The sequence below is a fragment of the Sciurus vulgaris genome (assembly GCF_902686455.1).
Source record: "Sciurus vulgaris genome assembly, chromosome: 10".
In the NCBI taxonomy this organism is placed as follows: Eukaryota; Metazoa; Chordata; class Mammalia; order Rodentia; family Sciuridae; genus Sciurus; species Sciurus vulgaris.
Window position 1 is genome coordinate 73174047 of NC_136470.1, and position 22341 is coordinate 73196387.

Genomic DNA, 22341 nt, shown 5'->3' on the forward strand with positions numbered 1-22341 from the left:
ATCCCCAAAAGACCAAAGGTCAAATGTTTTCTCTGATAAGTAGATGCTAACACACAATAAGGGGTCAGGAAGAATAGAAGTTCATTGGATTAGACAAAGGAGAATAAAGAGAAGGGAGGAAGATGGGACTAGGAAAGATAGTAGAATGAATCAGACATAACTTTCTTATGTTCATATATGAATACAAGACCAATGAAACTCCACATTATGTATAACCACAAAAATGGGAAGTTATACTTCATGTATGTATGTCAAAATACACTCTACTGTCATACATTTTTTTAAAGAACAAATAAAAAAATTTTCTTCCTAATACTGATCACAATTTATATGATGTAACAATTTGTTTTAATATCTCTTATTCCTACGACATCTTAAATTCCATCTAATACTATGTTCTGTCCTGTAACCAAAGTCTAACAAGATGTTTGTCGCCTCTTAGACTCTCAGTGAATGCTTGTTTAATAATGCATAGCCACGTGAGGTCTGGAAGGGGCCATAGAGCCAGCATCTGGCACTTCTCTGCCATGGTTAGCTTCCTTCCTGTGTCAGGTGGTAAATGGGGAAAGGTTCTTTTCTTGCTCATCCAGAAGGTAATTTTCTTCCTGTTCCTCGTATAAGCTTTTGTTTTAGGTTCACGCGTGAGAAACAAACTGCCTCTAGATATAGGCCGGCGGGGAAGATTAGCTTTGTTTCTGAGGGATAGCATAGTTCTGCTCCCACAGGTTTAGGCAATCTCCCAGCGCCGGTGCACGAGAGGCTGCCAATCTCTCAGGGAGCGGGCGGGACTAAAGCGGATCCCGGAAGCGGGCGGGTCGGCGAGTACTTCCCACGGAATCTGATTGGCCGGGGCGAGCCGAGGGAGCGGGGGTGGGGTTTAACTCCGCCGGCGCCAGCCACGTTGGACGCGGGATTGCCCTGTGGAGAGGCCACTCCCGGCCCCACAATGCACTGCGTGGCGCGTCACTCGGAGCTGCGGGTCCTGGCTCGACAGGTACTGCCCGGCCCCTTCTAGTCCTCTTCTCTAGCTACACAGGATTGCTCGGACCCCTGGCCGTCGGCTCCCCTACTTTTCTCTTTTCCACCCCGGCCTGTCTCGGGCAGGAACCGAATCCGTGCCACGGGGTGTCCCTGGGGTAGCGGAGCTCTGGAGGTGTGGGCATGCAGGGACCCTGTCCTCTCTGCGCCTTGGGTCTGTGGGCCGCGCGGGCGGCGGTTGCTCCTCGGCGGGCCTGCCCCGGACAGTAGAGTCTTCAAGGGGAAAGACAGTCGCCCTGTGCTGTCAGCAGGTGATGGTAGGGGCACCCTTGGCCCCAGATGTCTAGCACATCTAGGCTGTTAGGTGGCCCGAGAGGGCTCGAGGTGGCATTTCCTATTTCTATTAGGCAGGCTAGGACTTGAACCGGTGGCTTACTTTGCGTTTTGTGGAGATTGAATGAGTTTCGAGCCCAAAGATTTGCCCGTGTTGGCTCCCGGAAACCCCTTGAGGCCTTGTTAATGGCACTTTGAGAACGATATGGCAGACCTGAGCAGTTGGTTCCATGAGTGGAGGTGTCCGAAACTGAAGGCCGAGTCCGAGCTGGTTTGAATCTTTCTGTCAGTGAAAACAGCTTTAGACCTTTCTTCTGCTGCTTAGTCTCCTGGATCATCCACCTGGGCAGAGAAGCGCTTCAGATCCATCCCCTCCTGTACCTATTCAGATAAGGCAAAGCCCAGCCCAGAGCCAAATCCTCAGCTACTACATTGGACGGGATACCAGCTGATAGGTAGCACAACCACTTCTTATAACTATGAATCACTTTCCATGTTAGTGGTATTTGCCCATATGCCAAGATTGTAAGCAATAGGCAGTACCTAAACTCTACCTACAGTATCTACACTTTCTTGTACATTGTTTAGAATTTGAATCTGACACCTGTCACCATGCCCTAAGTTGGTGGGACATCTGGACGTCTTCTGTGCTGAGAATGATCACATCAGTTTAGTGGGGTTTTTTTTGTTCGTTTGTTTTTGTCGTTGTTGTTTTTGTTGTGTGACTGATTAAAATTTAAGTATTTTATGCTGGTGTATGAAAGAAACCTAGAAGTACCTATGACTATCCTCTCCATGTAAGAAGTTTCGATATGTTTAGGAGTAATGTCTCGGAGTTGTGAGAATTAGTCATAAACTTAAGCCCTTACTTAATAGTATAGGGATGGAAAAAAAATGCTTAACCTTTCTGGGTTGAGTTTCCTCAGAGGTAAAATAGAACTAATAATGCCCACCTTACAGATTATTGGAAGGCTTAAATGAGGTAACATGTACAAAGTGTCTAATTCATAGAGGGTAAAAAGTAAGTAGTAAGAATAGCAAATACATAATATAGTACTTTTAGTATTTTACAAGGCAACGTCAGGTGCTTTACATGATCCTTTGCCGTAGATATTGTTAATATCTTTAAGAAAGCCCTGTGGGGCTGGGGTTGTGGCTCAGTGGTAGAGCACTTGCCTAGCATGTGTGAGGCACTGGGTACAATTCTCAGCACTGCATATAAATGAATGAATAAAATAAAGGTCCATCGACAACTTAAAAAAATGTTGAAAAAAAATAAAAAAAGAAAGCTGTATGAGGTAGACTATCAGTTTACAGGTGAGGAAATTTAGATTTAGAAAGGTGAAGATTGCCCAAGGTTACATGGCTGGTATGTGGTAGAGCCTGGATTTGAACCTGAGCAGTTTGACTCCAGAGCCTGACTTTAACTACCGTGTTGTACTGCCTTTTAAAGAAGGTATAAGCTGTTATTTTATTATTATTATAAAATGAGCAGTTAGGTTCTTTGTTTTTTCTTTTCTTTCCTTTTCTTTTTTGGTCCCTTGTTGGTTTGGTGGAGACTGATAAAGCACAGTAATGTAGAGATATAAGAAACTTAGGTTAAGTACCATTTCTGCCACGTGCTAGCACTTGGTAAAGTGAGCTGCTGTTTTGTCATCTATAAAATGAAGGTTAGGCCTGTGTGTCTGTGAACTGTGTGGAGCTACACAAATGTTGGGCATGGACACATTTGCTCATATGTTGGATCCCTTGTTACCAGATGTGGGTATAATCTGTGTAGAGCCTAAGGTCTTATACACACTGTACAGTGCAAGCACTTGTAATAGCATCAAAGACTGCTTGTGAGGTAGGGGCACAGGCAAAGCACAGAATAAATCCTGATACCTTAGTACTTTTCGCCTTACCCTCTTTTTATTCAGTCTGCTCCCACCCTGTGTAATCACAGTTAATATAGCTAATTAAGTTAAGTCAGTCTGCCCATCCTGTGCATCACAATTATGTAGTCAATCCCCACACTGATTCCACTGATTTCAGATAGTACTTTTTTTAAGAAAACCAGTGAAGAACCAGCAGACCTATGAAAAGCAAAAGGTTACAACAGTTGCATGGGGAGCTTTGAGAGCAGTAGTAGTTTTTATTTTATCGGGGCTATAGATAAATTGCTAAGCCACACTTAACAAAGAAAAATATTACATCTGCTGTTAGATACCAGAAAATTCATATGCTATCTTGAGTAGTCAACTAGGAATTAAACCCAAGGGCACTTAACCACAGAGCCACATCCCCAGTTCTTTTGTTTGTTTAATTTTGAGACAGGGTCTCAGTAGATTGTTTATAGTCTTGCTAAGTTGCTGAGGCTGGCTTCAAACCTGTGATCCTCCTGCCTCAGCTGCCTGAGCTGCTGGGATTATAGGCGTGTGCCACTGCACCTGATTCAGCTAGTACTGAATAAATTAATGTGTACCATGTTACTGTTTCTCAGACTTTGGTACCATCACATACATAAGATAATTGAATAAGCAGATGGACATTCAAAAAATAATTCTCCAAAAATTTTCATGCATGCATATTTAAATGAAACAAAAACATTTCTTCTTTATTTCAATTTAAATAGGGAGAAAAACCTGATGTCTTAAAACTGATTTCACAGTATTGTTAAAAAGTCACTTGAAAGACTAATATTTGGTAAATATAGTATTAGTACAGGTGGGATGCAGATAAGGTAAAGTATTCTGAAAGTGTTGCTTAGGTGACTAAAATTTGGTAAATGATGAACTAAAATTATGAGTGATCCTTGTATAAATTTTTTTTTTTTAATTTTTAAAGAGGAGTGAGGATTGGGGGTGTAACTCAACAGTAGCCCTGGGTTTGAGCCTTAGTATCAGAAAGCAAAACTCCAAACTACTCCTATGTTGGGTTTTGATCCTTATTGAGCAATGCCTTCCAGATACTTTGGGCCTATAATCATTACCTCATAAGCTGAAGGAGAGGAGTCGGCATTTTGTAATCCTGGGATGGTCGCAAACCATTTAGTTGTTTGGCATGTAGGATTTTATTTTCCCCAGCCTTTATACTTCTACACATAGTCTAATTTGGGCTTTTCCTTCCAATAGTTGCTGTTGGGGAAAGGAAGGGAAATAAAGTTGACTACTCAAGATAGCATATGTGTTTTCTGTTATCTAAAGGCAGATGTAATATTTTTCTTTGTTAAGTGTGGCTTAACAATTTATCTATGGCCCTGATAAAATAAAAACTACTACGCTCTCAAATCTCCCCATGCAATTGTTGTAACCTTTTGCTTTTCATAGTTCTGCTGGTTCTTCATTGGTTTTCTTAACCGTGACTCTCCCTGGACTCTAACCCTAGCTTGGCCTTGATATGAGCAGATTCCTTTTACTACTAGCATAGTTCAAATAAAATTGGAGTTTTGGTTTTGTTTGTTTAAAAATAAACCATGGTAAGAATTCAAAGGGAAGAAGTGGGGGGTATGTTTATTGAGTTGATAGAGAAGATACTGCTGTTTATCCTAAGGTAATTGGAGTCTGTACAAATTAGTTAAGCCTGATATGGTTCTTTGGACATCCCAGTTTCTTCCTTTCTTTTTCTTTTTCTCTTTCTTTTTTTCTACTCTGAGTTGAACCCAGGATCACTTTACCATTAAGCTATAAACCTAGCCTCTTTTATTTTTTATTTTCAGAGAGGACCTCATTAAGTTGCTGAGGCTAACCTTGATCTTATAAATCCTCCTGCCTTAGCCTCCCCATTTGCTGGGCTAATGGACATGAGCGATCATATCCAGCATCATCCTTAAATTAGTTTCCTTAAATTAAGCTGTTTTGGATACTAGATCAAATTACTCTAGGAGGAAGAGATTTAATTTTTCTCCTCAGGAAAAATTTTCTCTCACTGATAAATGAAAATGGTCCTTTAAAAACCTTAAGAATTTTGGCAGGGAATAGAACTACTACGTTCTGCTTTCAGTTACCTACCCAAAGTATGTATTAGAAATATCTGAAATGCAAGATTAAGTAAAAATTTCCATTTAATAAACTGGTGGTCAGTAAAGTCTGTGTTGTATTTGTTCTTTTCACTTGAACCTCTCTATTTTGCAGATGTTTATTTAATTTATTTTTTTATTATTTGTTCATTTAGTTATATATGACAGCAGAAAGCATTTTGATTCACTGTACACAAATGGAGTACAACTTTTCATATCTCTGGTTATACTCGATGTAGAGTCACAACGTTCATGTAATCATACATGTACACAGGGTAATGATGTCTGCCTCATTCCACCATCTTTCTCATCCCCTGCCCTCTCCCCTCCCCACATTCCCCTCTATACAATCCAAAGTTCCTCCGTTCTTCTTTTACCCCCCATCCGCCCCCCTGTTATGTATCAGCTTCCATTTATCAGAGAAAACATTTGGCCTTTGGTTTTATGGGATTAGCTTATCTCATTTAGCATGATATTTTCCATCTTCATCCATTTGCCTGCAAATGCTATAATTTTATGCTTCTTTAAGACTAATATTCCATTGCATATATATATACCACAATTTCTTTATCCTTTCATCTGTTGATGGGCATCTAGGTTGGTTCCACAATTTAGCTATTGTGAATTGAGCTGCTATAAACATTGATGTGGCTGTGTCACTGTAGTATCCTGATTTTAAGTCCTTTGGATATAGGCCAAGGAGTGGGATAACTGGGTCAAATGGTAGTTCCATTCCATGTTTTCTAAGAAATCTCCATACTGCTTCCCAGAGTGACTGCACCAATTTGCAATCCCACCAGCAATATATGAGTGTACCTTTTTGTGGGCATGCTTCTTGATAGTAGGAATGAAGCATATTCCTAATCCCTAGCATACAGTAGATACTCAGTAAGTACTTATTCAGTGAATGGAATTTACAAATTGATAAGAACAAGTTTTCTCAGTCTGTTTTAAGAATGAACCATATCTTTCGGTCTTCCAAGTCATTAAGAAAAAAAAAAAGAGTAATTTAGAAGACTGAAAGTTGGCAATCTATTAATAAATCTCCTAATACTTCTGTTAGGACTTTAGAAAGGTCAGGCATAAAAGATAAGGTATTTTCCTCCTTTCTTATACTTAGGCTAAATGTTACAATTATGGTTTAATAAATGTTATATTTTAAAAGCTGCATTCATTGTATAGATTATTCAAATCTTCGGGGATCACATCTCTCTCTTTTAGGGATTTAACACGGTGCACTCTTCCACTGTGTTACATTCTCAGTCTTTTTTCTTTTTCTTTTGATACAGGGTACATGGTCTTGCTAAGTTGCTTAGGGCCTCTCTAAGTTGCTGAGGCTGGCCTCAAACTTGCCATTCTCTTGCCTCAGCCTCCCAAGTTGCTGCGATTAAAGGCATGTGCCACCATGCCTGGCCTGGCTCTCTTGATACTGCTTTTAAGAGAAGGAAGAAACTGGACGACTGGGGAAAAACACTGATTTCGATATGTAACACTAGGGCTTTAGTTCAAATTTCATTATAGTAAAAAGTTAGGTTTTATTTGTTGCTGTTTTTTTTCCTTATAAATTATTGTAGGAGAAAAATGTTAAAGGGTAATGACATATTAATACCTAGAGATTATTCCTCTTTCCTCATGAAAAGAGAAAAGAAAGTAGTAAATTTAATGCATTACCTTTATTGGGTTAATTCTTGTCAGATGTTACCACTGTGAACAGGGCAGTCGAATTTGGACTTCCTACAGCAATGAAAACTAGCAACTCCTGATTTCTAAACTATACCACTTGGTTTTCTGTTCATATTTTGATGTGTTGCTGTTTTTTTCACTTTTGGAATGGGATAGTTTTGACCTATCTGAAGTGGACAGGTAAAGATTTATTTAGTCTATGAGATACAATATCTCTGAAAAAATATCTGAAATTGTAATCACATTTTTTACTTTTTACCACATGCCTCTACTGCTGGTAAAGAAGCACTTAGTGACACTGCACTCGGATGGCCTGCCAAAGAAGTTATCACTTAATCTCAGCTGATAGACATATTTTAATTCAGTGATTTTTTTTTTTTCATTCATAATGTTAGACATGAAATGACTTTAGATTTTGGTGCAGTTTTCTTCTTCCATCTCTAATCAAGGAAGATATAGCTAACATAGAAATACCAACAAATAAATAAAGGTTAAGAAAAGAATGAGCAGGTTTCAACTGGGGTTTTGTCTTTTAAAATTTAGGAATTTCTTTTTCTTTTGCCAAAATGAAATTTAAGCAGGACAGTCTGGGAAAGGATAGTTTGATTGATAGATTAAATGAGGCATGTGATGATACTTCCCAAGCGTATGTTAAGTATATTTCAGCAATTTTCAAATTATGGTCCTTAAGAAGAATAGTAATCACCTTCGGAATTAGTTAAAATTGAAGATTCTCAAAGCCCACCCCACAATCAATGATCAAAATTTTGGGGGGTAGGCCTGGAAATCTATATAACTAGGCTTCCAAGTTCTTATACAAGCTAAAGTTTGAGAACTACAATGTGTTTTATCAAAATTTGTTTACCCAATTTCTTTCAGACCCAGACCTGTGAAATGCTTTATCTGTTTTTGTAAAGCATGACCTGAATCCAATAAAAGAGACTGTTATGATTTACTTTTTGGTAAAAAGGATTGAGAACATGAAAAAAGCTTTAGGATTTATATTAAATAAAAATTATTTTTCTGATTCTAAAGAATATGCCCCTTGTAGAATTTTATCAGTATTTAGAAAATTATAGAACAAATCCCCATAATACTCTTTCCTGGAGAGCATTATTCTGATTTTGGCATCTTTCCTGTATCTCTCTTCATTTCCCCTTCCCTTTTCCTTTGTCTTTGTGAAGAAAAAAAATAGTTTTTAATCCTGCCTTTTTTTCTTTATTTAATATATCAGTGTTTTACCACATTAGCAAACTTTTTTTCACAAACAGTAAACTTTTAGTTACTGTACTGCATTTTGTTATGTGTGTATCCTATAATTTACTTAACCATTATCTTGTAAAATTTTAGGTTGTTTTCAGTTATTTGAGTGGAAGAATGTCTTTGTTTCTCTGATTATTTTCCTCAGGATAGATTATATATTTAAATTTATTGAGGTCAAAGGGTATAAATGGTTTAAAACTCTTGTCAAAAATTGCCAAATTATTTTCAGAATGATATTTATGCCAGTTTTTTCTTTAACTTGTACTTATGAGAATGCCAGACAGAAGGAATAATTAATTTTTAGAAAACATATTTGTTAAGTAAAGTGTAATATATCATTGTTTTAATTGTTATTCCTTTCTTTTTCTTTTTCTTTTTTCTTTTTTCTTTTCGCAGTGCTGGGGATTGAACCCAGGGCCTCACACATGCTAGGCAAGTGCTGGACCATATCCCTAGTGCTAATTAGCATTCTGTGATTACTAGTGAGTCCAATACTTTTGCATATGTTTGTCAGATGACTCTAATTTTTATCTAACCCAGGCTGTTCATTTTGTTTTAGGTCTTCTGGTGATTGAAATGTCTGTGATTTTATCTGCGTCAGTCATCCGTGTCAGAGATGGACTGCCACTTTCTGCTTCTACTGATTACGAACAAAGCACAGGAATGCAGGAGTGCAGAAAGTATTTTAAAGCGCTCTCAAGGAAACTTGCTCAACTTCCTGATAGATGTACACTGAAAACCGGACATTATAACATTAAGTAAGACTTCACTTTGTTTCATTAGAATCACTCGCCTAGTGGTTGTCATTTTAATGAAGTTTAAGTGGTCAAAATAGAAATTAGGGTTTGATTAGTTTAGAAAAACTTGTTCTGGGCAACAATCATATTGTTCTCAAGTTATACTAAATGGTAGCTATCGCGGCGTCACATCATCATTCTTCCAGCAGCCGTATTAGTGAGCTTTTTATGATTTTTCTTATCTTCCCTAGTATAAGCAAATGGCATGATGCATGAAGATGTTTTTTGAATGAGTTTAGGAGTAGGATAAATCAGCAGAAGTCCAATCTGAACAGATCCAAGAATACAGTTCCGAGGTTTCCAAAGGAATAGATTGCATGACTTTTACAACCATGCACAGAAAAACCTCTATATATGTTGTTTTTATAGCCACACTTTCAAAAAGGATTGAAAAACAAGTTCCTGACAAAGAACTAGTTGCTGATAAGACTCTGGATTTTATATATTTTCTATCATTGATAAGAGTCTTGGTTTCTAGTTTATTGAGATTTTCATAGTATATGACAATTTAGTCTGAAATAATAAAACTGGCAATTTATTTGTTACCCAACTTTTAAAATTCTCAGGGCAACTATCTACCAGGAGTTTGCCAGTACTAATGGAATCTGTAGTAGCAACATTGTGGCACAGCCTGAAACTGCCATAGGCTGTTTTTCTTGTCTGATGGCCACAGTAATTGCCTCTTATCCAAAGGCTAGTTTATAGCCTTCTTCTTTTGAATCTCTTTCTTCCTCCTTTCTAATGTTACATTTCTCTTATGATCTCATTCCCTTCACAGGTTGCAAATAGAACTTGTTTGTTTTTTTGCCATTTGTTAAATTTTATTTTTAAAATTCTCTATTTGCTGTAACTAGGTTGTAACTCATTGAGGAAATTGATCTGCCATGGCTTATACTATCTTTAATTCCTTATCTTTTAGTATCATGGCTTTCAAATTTCTATAGAAATTGAGGTACCATAGTAACAAAATGTGTATTTATATGCTCAATCAGATGATACCTCATATTAGATTCTGGTTGTCATGACAGGAAAAGACCAGAATTTTGAGAGAGATAAAATAGGGGGATTAGTAACATTTACAGTTAAGAACTTTCCTTTAATTTTCTTCTCTTGTGTGTTGGGAAAATGATTTATTTCATCTGTCTGTAGGGGCTGGGCACTTCACTTCAGCTAGTGGCACACAATCCCTGGAGCATGGCTTTTGCTAGCGTAGTATCTTGCTCAGTGTCATGGTAGCTGCTAAATGAGGGATGGTTATTTCAGGAGTTTGACAGTGTTCAGAGTGCCATGGAATTAAGTCTTCATTTTCTCCAAAAGGTTTCAACTTTGGAGAAATCTTATTGATTGGTCAGGGTAGGGTGGAGTGTAGGGGTGTCCGTTTTTGTGATTTCTTTTCACATTCCATGGCAATTTTACAATTCTGTCTACGTGAAATTTTAAGGAACTCATCTGTTTCATAGGTTGAGAGATACTTTCCTGAAGTTGTAAAAAATATTTAGTGAATAAACTTAGATCAGTGCTTAAAAAACAAAGGCTAATGCAATAATGATAAATGTATGAAAATTAAGTTGTGTCACCTGAGATCTTAAAACTTTGTGATTGACTTGGGGGATTTGAAAATGATAGTGTACATTTTTGAGATATCTTTTAACATTGAGACATTGACTTTATGAAAAGACAAATACCATTTGGGAGGTCAGTCATACCCTATTGTGAAATTTAGTGCAAGAAATATAATTTCTTAATTCTTTCATTGCCTGTTCACTTGAAGTCTTACAATGGTTGTGAACCACATCAGGTTCACATCAGGTTCAAGGAGGTTGTGAACCTCTTTGCCTGAGGGTCAATTTCTTTGTATTTGTCCCCAAACTGCTACCTCCTACCAGAAATACTATTTTAAGCCTACTTGTCTTTTTTAGTTTAGTCTCTCTAGCAGGGCTTTCCTTTTACCTTTTTTTTTTTTTTTTTTTCTTTTACTGTGGTATATGTACAGAATGGAATATTATTCAGCCATAAAGAAGAATAATACTATGGCATTTGCAGATAAATGGATAGAATTGGAGAATATCATGCTAAGTGAAATAAGCCAATCCCAAAAAACGAAAGGCTAAATGTTTTCCCTGATAAGTGGATGATGATATATAATGGGGGTGTGGGGGTGAGAGAAGAATGGAGAAACTTTAGATTATATAGAGGGAAATGAGAGGGGGAATATGAAAAATGGTGAAATGAGACAGACATCATTACCCTATGTACATGTGTGATTACACAAATGATATGAATCTACATCATCCACAACCATAGAAACAAAAAGATGTCCCCCATTTGTGTACAATGAACCAGAATGCAGTTTATAAAAATAAAAAAGTTATTTACTCCTTTTACCCTTTGATGATACTTTCTGATTATAGGAGTAACAACTTCAACAATAACCAAATTATTAAGTATCTACATTTACCATTAAGCTTTGCAACAATTCTGTGAATGGCTAATAAATAGAGCTCTTTCTCATTGCTAGGGGCAGACACACAAACCGTATTAGCTTAAGGGGGAAAAAAAGTATTGTGTTTAGTATTTTTGCTTTTTCCCCACCTCAATTTTGATAGAATCCATATTTAGACAAAGGAGAAAGAATCTTAAAAGACTCCTCCTCAAAGTGATACAAATTAAATATTCTGGTTGTATACATACAAGAAAATTAAAGAAAAAAATCTCTCATGATCCCAAACTCAAACATCATTACTATCTTAGCATATTTTCTTCCAGTTTTTTTCTATGTTATGAGTGTTTTTATATGTAGCTGAGGTTGTTCTTGATACAGTTTTATAGTTATTTTGCTTTCTAAATTAAAAACTTATAAAAGCTGTGCAATGATTTTTCTACTATAGTTTATTTGCCCATTTCTCCATTGTTAAATATTAAACTGTATCTGCTTTATTAGGCCATTAAAAGTAAAAATGCAGTGAGCCAAAAGAAAAAACTGTATTGTAAAAGATTGGGGTGGCAACAGTTTATCAGTGTTCGTATTAGCAATCTTTCATTTCCACGGACTCTTGCTTTTTCGTATAGGTATTCACAGACTGGAAAACACTGCACAGTTAGTTTCAGGCTTACTTTTGTCCAGTTGAAAAACTACTCCCTCCATGTTTCAAGAACAGGACTTTGGCTTTGCTTATGTCATGGCCCATTTTGGTCTAATCATTGTGGTTAAAAGGGACCAAGTACTCTTAGTTAGTCACACTCAGCCCTTTGATGGGCAGATTTTCTAAAGCTATGTAGAATAGGTGGTGGGACTAGAGGAAATTCCCCAAAGGGATGCTGGGTATTTAGTCATGATTATTGTGTTATCCCTATTTTTATAGAAAAGGCAGATGAGACTCAGGAATATTTATCCTTTAAAGTTTAAGTCCAATAAATAGTACATCTGTACTGAAGTCTTTTGGCTTTAGAATTCACATTATTTGATCGAAAAAAAAAAAAAAAGGGAACTGCCTTTTGCCTTTAACCCCTTTCTTGACAGCATGCATTCCTAATTATTTTCACTTATTGCGAAGAAGGAAATAAACCAGGCAATAGAAGTAAGTGAAATATCCTCTCTTATTTATGTATTTATTTATTTTGAGAAATAATGAGGAGTAGAATATATATTAAGCCTAAAGCTGGTAGGACATTGTTGCCTTGCTAGAGAATAGAACTTTGGCAGGGAGAGTTGTGGGAGGGGAATACAGACCTCCAATGGCTACCAAGCCACTTGGGCAAGGAGAGAATCTGTGTATCCTGCTTTCCTAATTTGTCTAATTACTTTTTTTTTTTTTTCACTATTTATTATGACAAAACACATAGTTTTTCAGCACCATGTGTTAAATAAATAGGCTCTTGTGAACTTCCCTAAGAACCTAATTATTTTTTTCAGTACAGTTTCTGTGGGGAAGAGAGATCTAGGTGCAGTAAACTTTGGTAATACAGGGTTATTTGTGATCAATTGTCTTAAGGTTAGGTTGTTTCCTGGGTGTGGTGGTGGTAGGGTAGTGGGAAAGGTTGAACTATGAGATATATTAATTCTACAAGAAAGGAAATAAAGGAGGTCAAAGGCAAAATTTGCTCAACTGGTGTTTTATCCAAGCCTCTGATGGTGTAATTACCTTTGTCTCCTTAAAACTATCTCACCTTTTCCTTTAGCATTCTGTTAGAAGTTGCTGTTGCCTAGCATATTGCATATTAATGCTTGTTTTGCATTTAATGAGGTTTAAATGGCTTTTTTATTCATGGGGCACTTTTGTGTATGCTTGATATGACTGGTCATCATTAGAGGGTAATTGCAAGTTGGGCATATAAAAGGAAAGTGAGAAAACACAGAGCTTCTGGCTTACGCTGAACATGGCAGATACCCAGTGTTACCGAGCTCCCTTTCTGGTTCTCGTCTCCTCATTGTCTCATTGACAAATAACAAAGTCATTGGTTTTCAACTTATTTCCTGTTGGACATTTTTGGTGTTAATAAAAACCATAAGACATGCTCACTTTCATAAATATCAACCCTTTTTATTTAATATTTAAAAGTTTATAAATACTTTATTTTAGTGGAATTCAGTGTGGAAGAAATAATTTTCTGAGCAGTTTTAACAGTAGATTAGAGATGGCACATCCTACTGGAGAATGTGCACCCAGCAAATGTGGCCACAAAGGATAAACAGATTTTCTATGTGTAATGTTACAATTATAGGGTGAAAATTATATGTCATATGTAATGACAATACGAATTATCAGTTTACAAGTCGTTTGCTATATATTTTGTCACTTGGCATGCTAAAAAATGCATTTTTTTCTTATTTTCTATCATTGTTTCAAGTACATCCCTGGTAATTGTATTGCAACTTCCTGGCAGGTAGGGAGCTTGCCTTTGATATCAAAGATTTAGAGTAGAATGCTAGACCTGTGCCAGGTGTTCTGTGATATGTTGAGAGGAAGATCATTGTTTTTGCTAAGTATTAGTTTGGTGTAACAGGCCAGAATTATACTGGTAATGTCAATGTTTAATTGGCGATGTTTCTTTGACAATCTGTATATAAAATTAGTTATCAGAAAAGTTTAATGTCTAAAACTATTTATTAGTTTTATTGGACTTTTAGGAATCATTTGTGATATGACTCGGACATTTGATAGAATTAGTTGCTTAACAAAGTGATTAGAAGGGGTAAATCCCCTTGTCTGGAGGTTGGACTTCTACCAGCCACACTTGTTCAGTACACACTTGCTCCTGGAAGGATGTAAAGAAGCAATGCAGGTGTCTGAAAAGGGAACCAAAGATGTTATGAGATTGGGTACATTTCTTGGCCATAAGAAAGGCAGTAGCTAGAAAGGCCAACCCCACTGGCACTGAAGCCGAGAAGTTCAAGGGAATTAAAAAAAAAAAAAAAAAAAAAAAAAAAAAAAATTAAAGAAATTAAAGTAGGAAGAAAAAGGTGGCAACTTAAAAAATTATACTTAAGTTAGAGAAAAGAGGAATGTATATATGTACACGTGCATGCGCACATGTGCAGTGCAGGCATATGCATAAGGAGTAACAGTGATAAAGGGAGAGAAGAGGTCTGCTAGAACTGTGAGGCCATCTGGGAGTACTTACTGCAGAGGTGAGTAAATCTACAAGGAACACTCCTTGCTTAGGACCTGCTGAAGAGTCACTGACCTGGACCCTGAAACCTTCTGGGGAACAGTGACCGGAAGAGCAGGTGAAATAGTACTCTATTCTGTCATTTTTTTCTAGTGTTTATTGAGCTTCATATTTATGTAAATACCATGGATTGTACAATATGTGCTTGATATGTTCAAGGATTTAGTGGGTATATAAGTAAGTTTTGCCATTTTTGCACTCTTTTAATTCAGTAATTTACTGGGCACTTATTGTATACTAGACACAGAATACTCTAGGTGCTAAGAACACACTGGTGAACAAAACAGAAATCATCCTGCTTTCATGGAGCATATTTATTAGAGAGACATTGCAACAAAAACACATGCATATACAATTACAGTTCAGGAATAATAACAGCTATAGTGCTCTAACCATCAGGGCAGGATCAGTTTAGATTTTGTGCTCTGAAGAGTTGTAAAAGTGAAGGATGAGTTGGAGTTAACCAGGTCAGAATTTGAGGCTAGTGGAGATGGAATTGGGAGCATCACAAGAACAGAATGCAAAGTTCTGGATGCTTCTTAGGCTGGGAGTGGCAGTGCCTATAGTGACTTTAGACTACTTCAAAAGTAGTCCTCAGCTGGGTGCAGTGGCATATGCCTGTAATCCAGCAACTCAGAGGCTGAGGCAGGAGAACCACAAGTTAGAGAGAGACCCTGTCTCAATATAAAAAATAAAAAGGGCTGGGGATGTAGGTCAGTGGTAGAGTGCCCCTGGGTTCAATCCCCAGTATTGAAGAAAAAAGTACAATCTGTCCTAGTAATGGTTGCAAAGCAGGTTTTTCTCGTTTGTTTTGTTTTTGCTTATTACAAGTGTAAATCAACTGAGCCAGTATATACTTTTGGAAACTTTCTTTTCATTCAAAGAAAGCATTATAAGGCTGAATTTACTGTGGAAAACCATAATAATGTACAATACCATATAGCCTTTTCAGAGAGTATAATGCAATTATAGTAAAATAAAGACTTCCTGTAAATGCTAACAATCTTTAAAAAGTAGGATTTCCTTATTTCACATACAATTCTGTAGTTAAATTTAGCACAAGCAAAATAAATCATTGGATAAACTGTCAGGTAACTATCTGTGGCTTCTTGTCATCAATGTGGAAAAATGAGGTCCCAAAATTTCAGTCATATTACTGAGCATAATGATATAACTTCTGTTTGGTAGTCCAGAATGTATGGGAGCAATCACCAATTGTGTTCAAGTTATTCAGTTTATTGTGGTATATTTGAAGACTAATGATATATCAAGGAATTTCGATAATGACAGTGAAGATTTTTGGAGGAAGAGAAAATCACTTTGGAAACCTGTATTTTGTATTCCTGTATTTTTTATTTTTTAAAATATTAACTTGTAGAAAAATTATGAAAAGTTTATGACTAATTTTTTGATTATGATCTTTGAGAAGAGATGCAGTTGACTGTGAATATTACATATATACATATAGTAAACTCAAACAAATCTTCATGAAACAATATCCAAATATTTTGTTAAGTTCTATTCTCATTTTTTCTTAAAGAAAATGAAATAGAAAATGTCACTTACTAAACTACTTTTGTGACTTGCAAATGGGTTGCAACTTGTATTTGACCTACTAATGGGCCACAACTTATATTTTGAAAAACACTGAGAAAATTATTGTATTAAGTGTAATTTCAGAAAGGAACTCCAGGTTACTCTAGAAGCATAAGATTAGAACAATTTTACCACTACTGTATACCACATCATTAATAATAATTAAGTGCTACTCTTACATCATTTTTTTTTTTCTTTTTTGGTAATGGGCATTGGACCCAGGGGTATTTAGCCTCTGAGCCACATCCCCAGCTGTATTTATGTTTTATTTTGAGACAGGGTGTCACTAAATTGCTTAGGGCCTTTTAAGTTGCTGAGGCTAACTTTGAACTTGAAATCCTCCGGTCTCAACCTCCTGAGCCGCTGGGATTACAGGCACGCGCTACCGCCCCTGTCCTTACATCATTTGACTGCCTGAGATGATCTTTTATTAAAAATTGTTCACACCCACACATGCAAAGGCACAGTTATTTCCTGAATATGTATAGCCTCTCAGTAGAAAGATACATAAGAAGTTAATAGTCATGGATTACCTGAGAGAAGGAGAGCTGGGTATCTCTGAACAAAGAAAGGGATACAATATTTTAATCCAGTGTTCCTTTTCATTTTGATTCCTTTTAAATTTGAATCATGTAAACATATTTACTTCAGAGATTAAATTTGAAGATAATATATCATGCACTTACATTATTAGGCAGAAAGTATGTGAAAGTGCTTCAGTGTGGATCAGGATTGTGGATCTGTCATAGATGGGCAATGCATGGCAGACAAGTGGGGAGTGACAGCCTGCTGCTGTGTTTACCATCTCTGATTTAGAGTAGTTGTGTTGACAATACTATAAAAGGGTATTTAAGTGTCTTAATAAAAAGGATTAATTTGTGTTTTACTTATTTATTATGGGGGGATGGAATAAACTATATTCTAGATTTTTTTCAGTATAACATGGCTAATTTAAATGTTTCAGTGCTTAAAGTAGAATTTTTAAAGATTTTAATTTATTTAGAAATAAATTCAGTCATACAGAAAAAATATGAATAAGAAAATAATAATGAATAAAAATACAGATAATACCTATTTCCAGATTCATTTTTTATTAATATTCTACCTACCTTTTTATCCATCTCATTTGTTTTTTTCTGAACCATTTGAGAGAAACTTACAAATACCATGCCCCTTTCTTCTTAACAATTTCAATGTGTATTTTCTAAGATTAGGGATTTTTTTAAACTATTATAGTGATAAACTGTAGTAAAATTAATATTGTTAACATACTTTAATCTACTATCTGATTTCCAATTTTGTCAATTGACCTCAGAAATGTCTTTTATAGCATTTTACTCCCTCTTTGACATAGGATGCGCACTAGGGCTAGGTATTACATTTAGTTGTCATAGCTCTTTAGACTCCTTTGATTGAAAACATTTTCACAATTTTTATTTCTTTTTTACAACATTGAGATTTTTAAAGAATATACCTTGTCCTTTGAAAAAATAGAATGTTGGTCATTCTGCTGTTTATGATTAGATTCATATTATGCATTCTCAAAATACTACATAGGTGATATTTCTTGGGGTATCACATTTAGAGGTTTCCATGCCCACCTGCCCCTCATTAGTTATGTTAAAATACTTTGTCAATGTGTGTATAGTTTCTAAGGTGTAATATTTTTCTCTTAGAACTAATAAGTATTCTATTGGAAGACTTTTTAAAGCCATGCAAATGTATTGATGCTCATCAAAACTCCCCCCTAGCATTCCCTAACATTCATGATTGTACATGCCTGATCTAAATTTTTACTATGTTGGTTGTAAAATGGTAGTTTTCCCAATGATAACACTACCTCCTTCATTTACTAGTCAGTGTTCAGCATTCTGCTGTAAACAGGAATTTTCCTTTTCCTCCCTTTTTTGTGTTTGTTATTATTATGAACTAATAAATGCCTCTTTTTTACCCCTCAATGATTCATAATTCATTATTGTGTAAAGGATTTGATTCTGGGGTTAGTGGTAACTTCATGAGATCAGTGACTTCCCTGAAATTGTGTGCAGAGTTTTATGTTGTTTGGGTATCTTTCTGGAGATAGTGTCCATAACTTTCATCAGAATCTCTTAAATAGTTCTTGACTCAGTATATTAATTTCTACTAGCTTTGTGAAGGATTAGACTTTAAGGTCTCTATAATGTTTATGTGTTTATATATCCTTTGCCCTGTTTTCTATTCCAAGTGATAAGTAACTAAGATGTTAGAACCACAGTGTGTCCCCTTCTGTAGCACATTCTATTATTTTTATCTGCTGTTTTTAATCCACAACTTAAAATAGTATTATATTTTGGTCGCTTTATTTATTTATTTATTTACGCTGGAATACATAATAAATGCTAATACCATCATTGCCACTGTAGCAACAGTTTATGGTGTATAGAACCAGTCTTGTGAAGCAACGAATTACCTTAATTTAATTTGAAATTTTAAAACCAATGTTTTTTATACTGTAGTTTTATTAGCTCTCTGGGAGTGAGCTACATGATGTTGTGCACTGAAAATTACCCAAATGTTCTCGCCTTCTCTTTCCTGGATGAGCTTCAGAAGGAGTTCATTACTACTTATAACATGATGAAGACAAATACTGCTGTCAGACCATACTGTTTCATTGAATTTGGTAAGGGCCTGATTTTTTAACCTTTTTATTATCCTGTCTCCATCCCTTCCTAAGCAGTTTTTCATCTAATACTGGCAGGGAGTGGGGGGTAGAGGAATTTCTGCTACCTTGCTTTTGGTAGAATAATTTGGTAAATGATCTATACTTCTTACTTCATTTGGATTCCTATTTAAAAGATACTGTGTTTGAACCGTGAAGGGGATTATGATTATTAGTCAAGTAATTAATCCAGAGGACAGTTTCTCAAGGAGAAATATATAAGCTACAAATTCAGAGTTTTGTGTTTATGTGATACTCTTTTATAGCCTGCTTAATGTATAACAGTGATTGGCAAACATTTGTTGGAAGGGACCAGAGAGTGCATATTTTAGACTTTAAGGGCCAGTCTCTGCCACAACTATTCAGCTTTATCATTGTATCTCGAAAGCAGCCATAGGCAATACATAAATGAATGAGGGTACTTAGGGTCTAATAAAACTTTATTTACAAAAATAGCAGGCTAAATTTTGGCCTGTGAGCAGTAGTTTGCTCATCTCCTAATATAGAAGAAGCCGGGTGGGGAAAGACCCCAAGGTATAAATAGTAAAAATAAAATTCTACTTAGAAGATATTTAGGAAATATCTTTTATTGTTTTTATTACATTTATTCTTTAAAACATTCTAATGGCATAAGCAATAAGTTAGAAAATCAGATTTATAAAAACATGTAGCTTATAGTATATGTTCTTATTAATATTTCATGAGACAAGAATTCCTGTAAATTAAGGTTTTGGTTTAAAATTAAAGCTGTTTTTTGTTTGTAATTCCTTGCAGTGGATATAATACACTCAGGGAGTGTTAAACCCTTACTTTAATTATGATTACTAATTTCTAGAGTATAATTTTTGGAGTGAAAACTGATGACTCTGAGATATATTATTTGAAATAATATTGAAATAATATTGAAAATTCCTTGACAAATTCAATAATTTTTAATAACAAATTAAACTGTTTATCTGTAAAATTTACTGTCTATAAACATCACCTCTCAAATGATTTAATTAATAAAAGACTGTAAGGAAATTTATTTTTTATTTTACATAGATAACTTCATTCAGAGGACCAAGCAGCGATATAATAATCCCAGGTCTCTTTCAACAAAGATAAATCTGTCTGACATGCAGATGGAAATCAAGCTGAGGCCCCCTTATCAAATTCCTATGTGTGAACTGGGGTCAGCCAATGGAGTCACATCTGCATTTTCTGTTGACTATAAAGGTGCTGGTAAGATTTCTTCTGGTGAGTTGTCAATCTCAGTTATTTCATTAAATTTTTATTTTTTGAAAATAAGAACAGAAGAACTTTTGAAAATGAATTACTTTGTTCTAGTATTTTAAATCAAATCCGTGAGAGAATATAGAAGTTCAAAGCAACCCTTTCTCCAGATTATTTATAAAGTAAGCTAACAGATATGTGACTAATCAGGAAAATACTTTCAAAAGGCAATCTTAGAGGATCTCTTTGCTAGGAAAACACTGATAGTTTTTTGTTTTTTTTTTGTGAACACATCTAGAAATGAAAAGTAGTTTTCTCATAATGTTTATTTATAGGCATGTAAAGTGATCTAAATTATGTTGAAATGGCTCCATTTAAACCAGGGCTCTTGACTACCACAGAAAATGTAAAGGTCTTAATCATCATCTACTCAAGCCTTCCCTCCCAAAGAACACCACCATCCTCAGTAGTCCTGACAGGATGGAAACTTCTGCCTAAAAATGGAAATCTCATTGTTTTGTAAAGTAGTATATGCATTGTTAAACAACTTGTTAAATTCTTCCTTCATCTGAAGTTTGCTTGCCTGTAATGCCTACCAGTTTGTCTAGGTTCTATGACCTCGCTTTAGCTGAACCAGAATAGCAGTTAAATCAGCAACTCTGTGTCCTTTCCACCCTTTTAGTCTAATCTATTTCATATAAAATGTCCTCAGTTACTTCAGATTTTTGTCTGTGGCAATTTGAAGTCTTCCCTGTCCTAGAAATTTCCTCTATACAGACTTTAGTTTATTAATATTCTTTAAATGTGTGCTGAACATGACACTTTTGTTTTAATTAATACAAATGTGGTAGAAAGGAGAAACAGAATTCGCTAAATAATCTAGTCAGTCACTAAACAAGGACAAGAAATAACAAGACCTCTAAATTGCAAAGAAAGAAATAATATAATTCTATTTATATATGGTATAATCTTTCACATAGAAAATCCTGAGGAATCTGCCAAAAAAAAGTCTAATAACAAGTTCAGCAAGGTTGCAGGATATAAGATTAATATTCAAAAATCAATTATATGCTATACACTAACAACAAATAATTTGAAAATAAAATTAAGAAAATTCTATACACTGAAAACCATAAAACATCACTGAGGGCTGGGGACAGCTCAGTTGGTAGAGTGCTTGCCTCACAAGCATCAGGCCTTGGGTTCAATCCCCAGCACCACAAAAAAACAACAAAACATCATTGAAAGAAATTAAAGACCTAAATTAATGATAGGTAGTTTCAGGTTCTTGGATTAGAAGACAATATTAAGATAGCTGATAATATGTACTGGTAATTATCCACATTGATATATAGATTAATCACAATTCCAACGGTATTTTTCATAAAAAAACTGATGCTAAAATTCACATCAAAATATATAGGACAGAAAAATAGAACAATCTTGGGAAAGAACAAAGTTGGAGGACTCTGAGTCAAATTTCCAAACTTATTACTGAACTACAGTAATTAAGACTGTATGGTGTGGTTTAAGGATGGACATGTTGATCAGTGAAATAAAATTCAGAGTATGGAAGTAAATCCTTCCATTATGGTCAGTTCATTTTTGACAATGATGCCAAGACAGTGGTGAAAGAATAGTTGTCCCAGCATCATTTATTGAAAAGACTATTTATTGAAAAGAATGAAGTTGGATTCCTACCTCCCTATATATATGTGTATGTGCATATATATATATATATATATATATATGTATATAAATTACCTGAAAATAGAGCAAAGTCCTAAATTTTGCAAGGAAAACTGTTAAACTCATGGAGGAAAATGTAGGTGTAAATCATCGTGATTTAGTCTTACGTTTTTCAGATTTGACACCAAAAGCACAGTGAAAAAAAGAAAGATTTCATCAAAAATAAACCTTTTATTCTTCTAGGACATAATCAAGAAAGTGAATATACAATCCATAGGATAGGAGAAAATATTTGCAAATCATATGTCTGATAAGGGATTATTGTCTAAAATGTACAAGTGACTCTTATAACTCAACAATATAATTTATAAATGGGAAATGGATTTGAATAGGCATTTCTACAAAGAAATTGTACAACTAGC

At 35.4% G+C, this 22341-nt stretch overlaps 1 protein-coding gene across 2 annotated transcripts in view; it reads left to right on the plus strand.

Annotated features, from left to right (window-relative positions):
- Positions 1-880: 880 nt before the first annotated feature.
- Positions 881-22341, plus strand: part of SEC22A (SEC22 homolog A, vesicle trafficking protein) — a 65775-nt gene continuing 44314 nt past the window's right edge. For both annotated transcript variants that reach the window (XM_079155342.1, XM_079155343.1), the window contains exons 1-4: positions 881-994; positions 8814-9012; positions 18813-18976; positions 20060-20254. In XM_079155342.1, coding sequence (XP_079011468.1) covers positions 8831-9012; positions 18813-18976; positions 20060-20254 — 541 coding nt within the window. In that variant the 5' untranslated portion in view covers positions 881-994; positions 8814-8830. The remainder of the gene's footprint in view (positions 995-8813; positions 9013-18812; positions 18977-20059; positions 20255-22341) is intronic.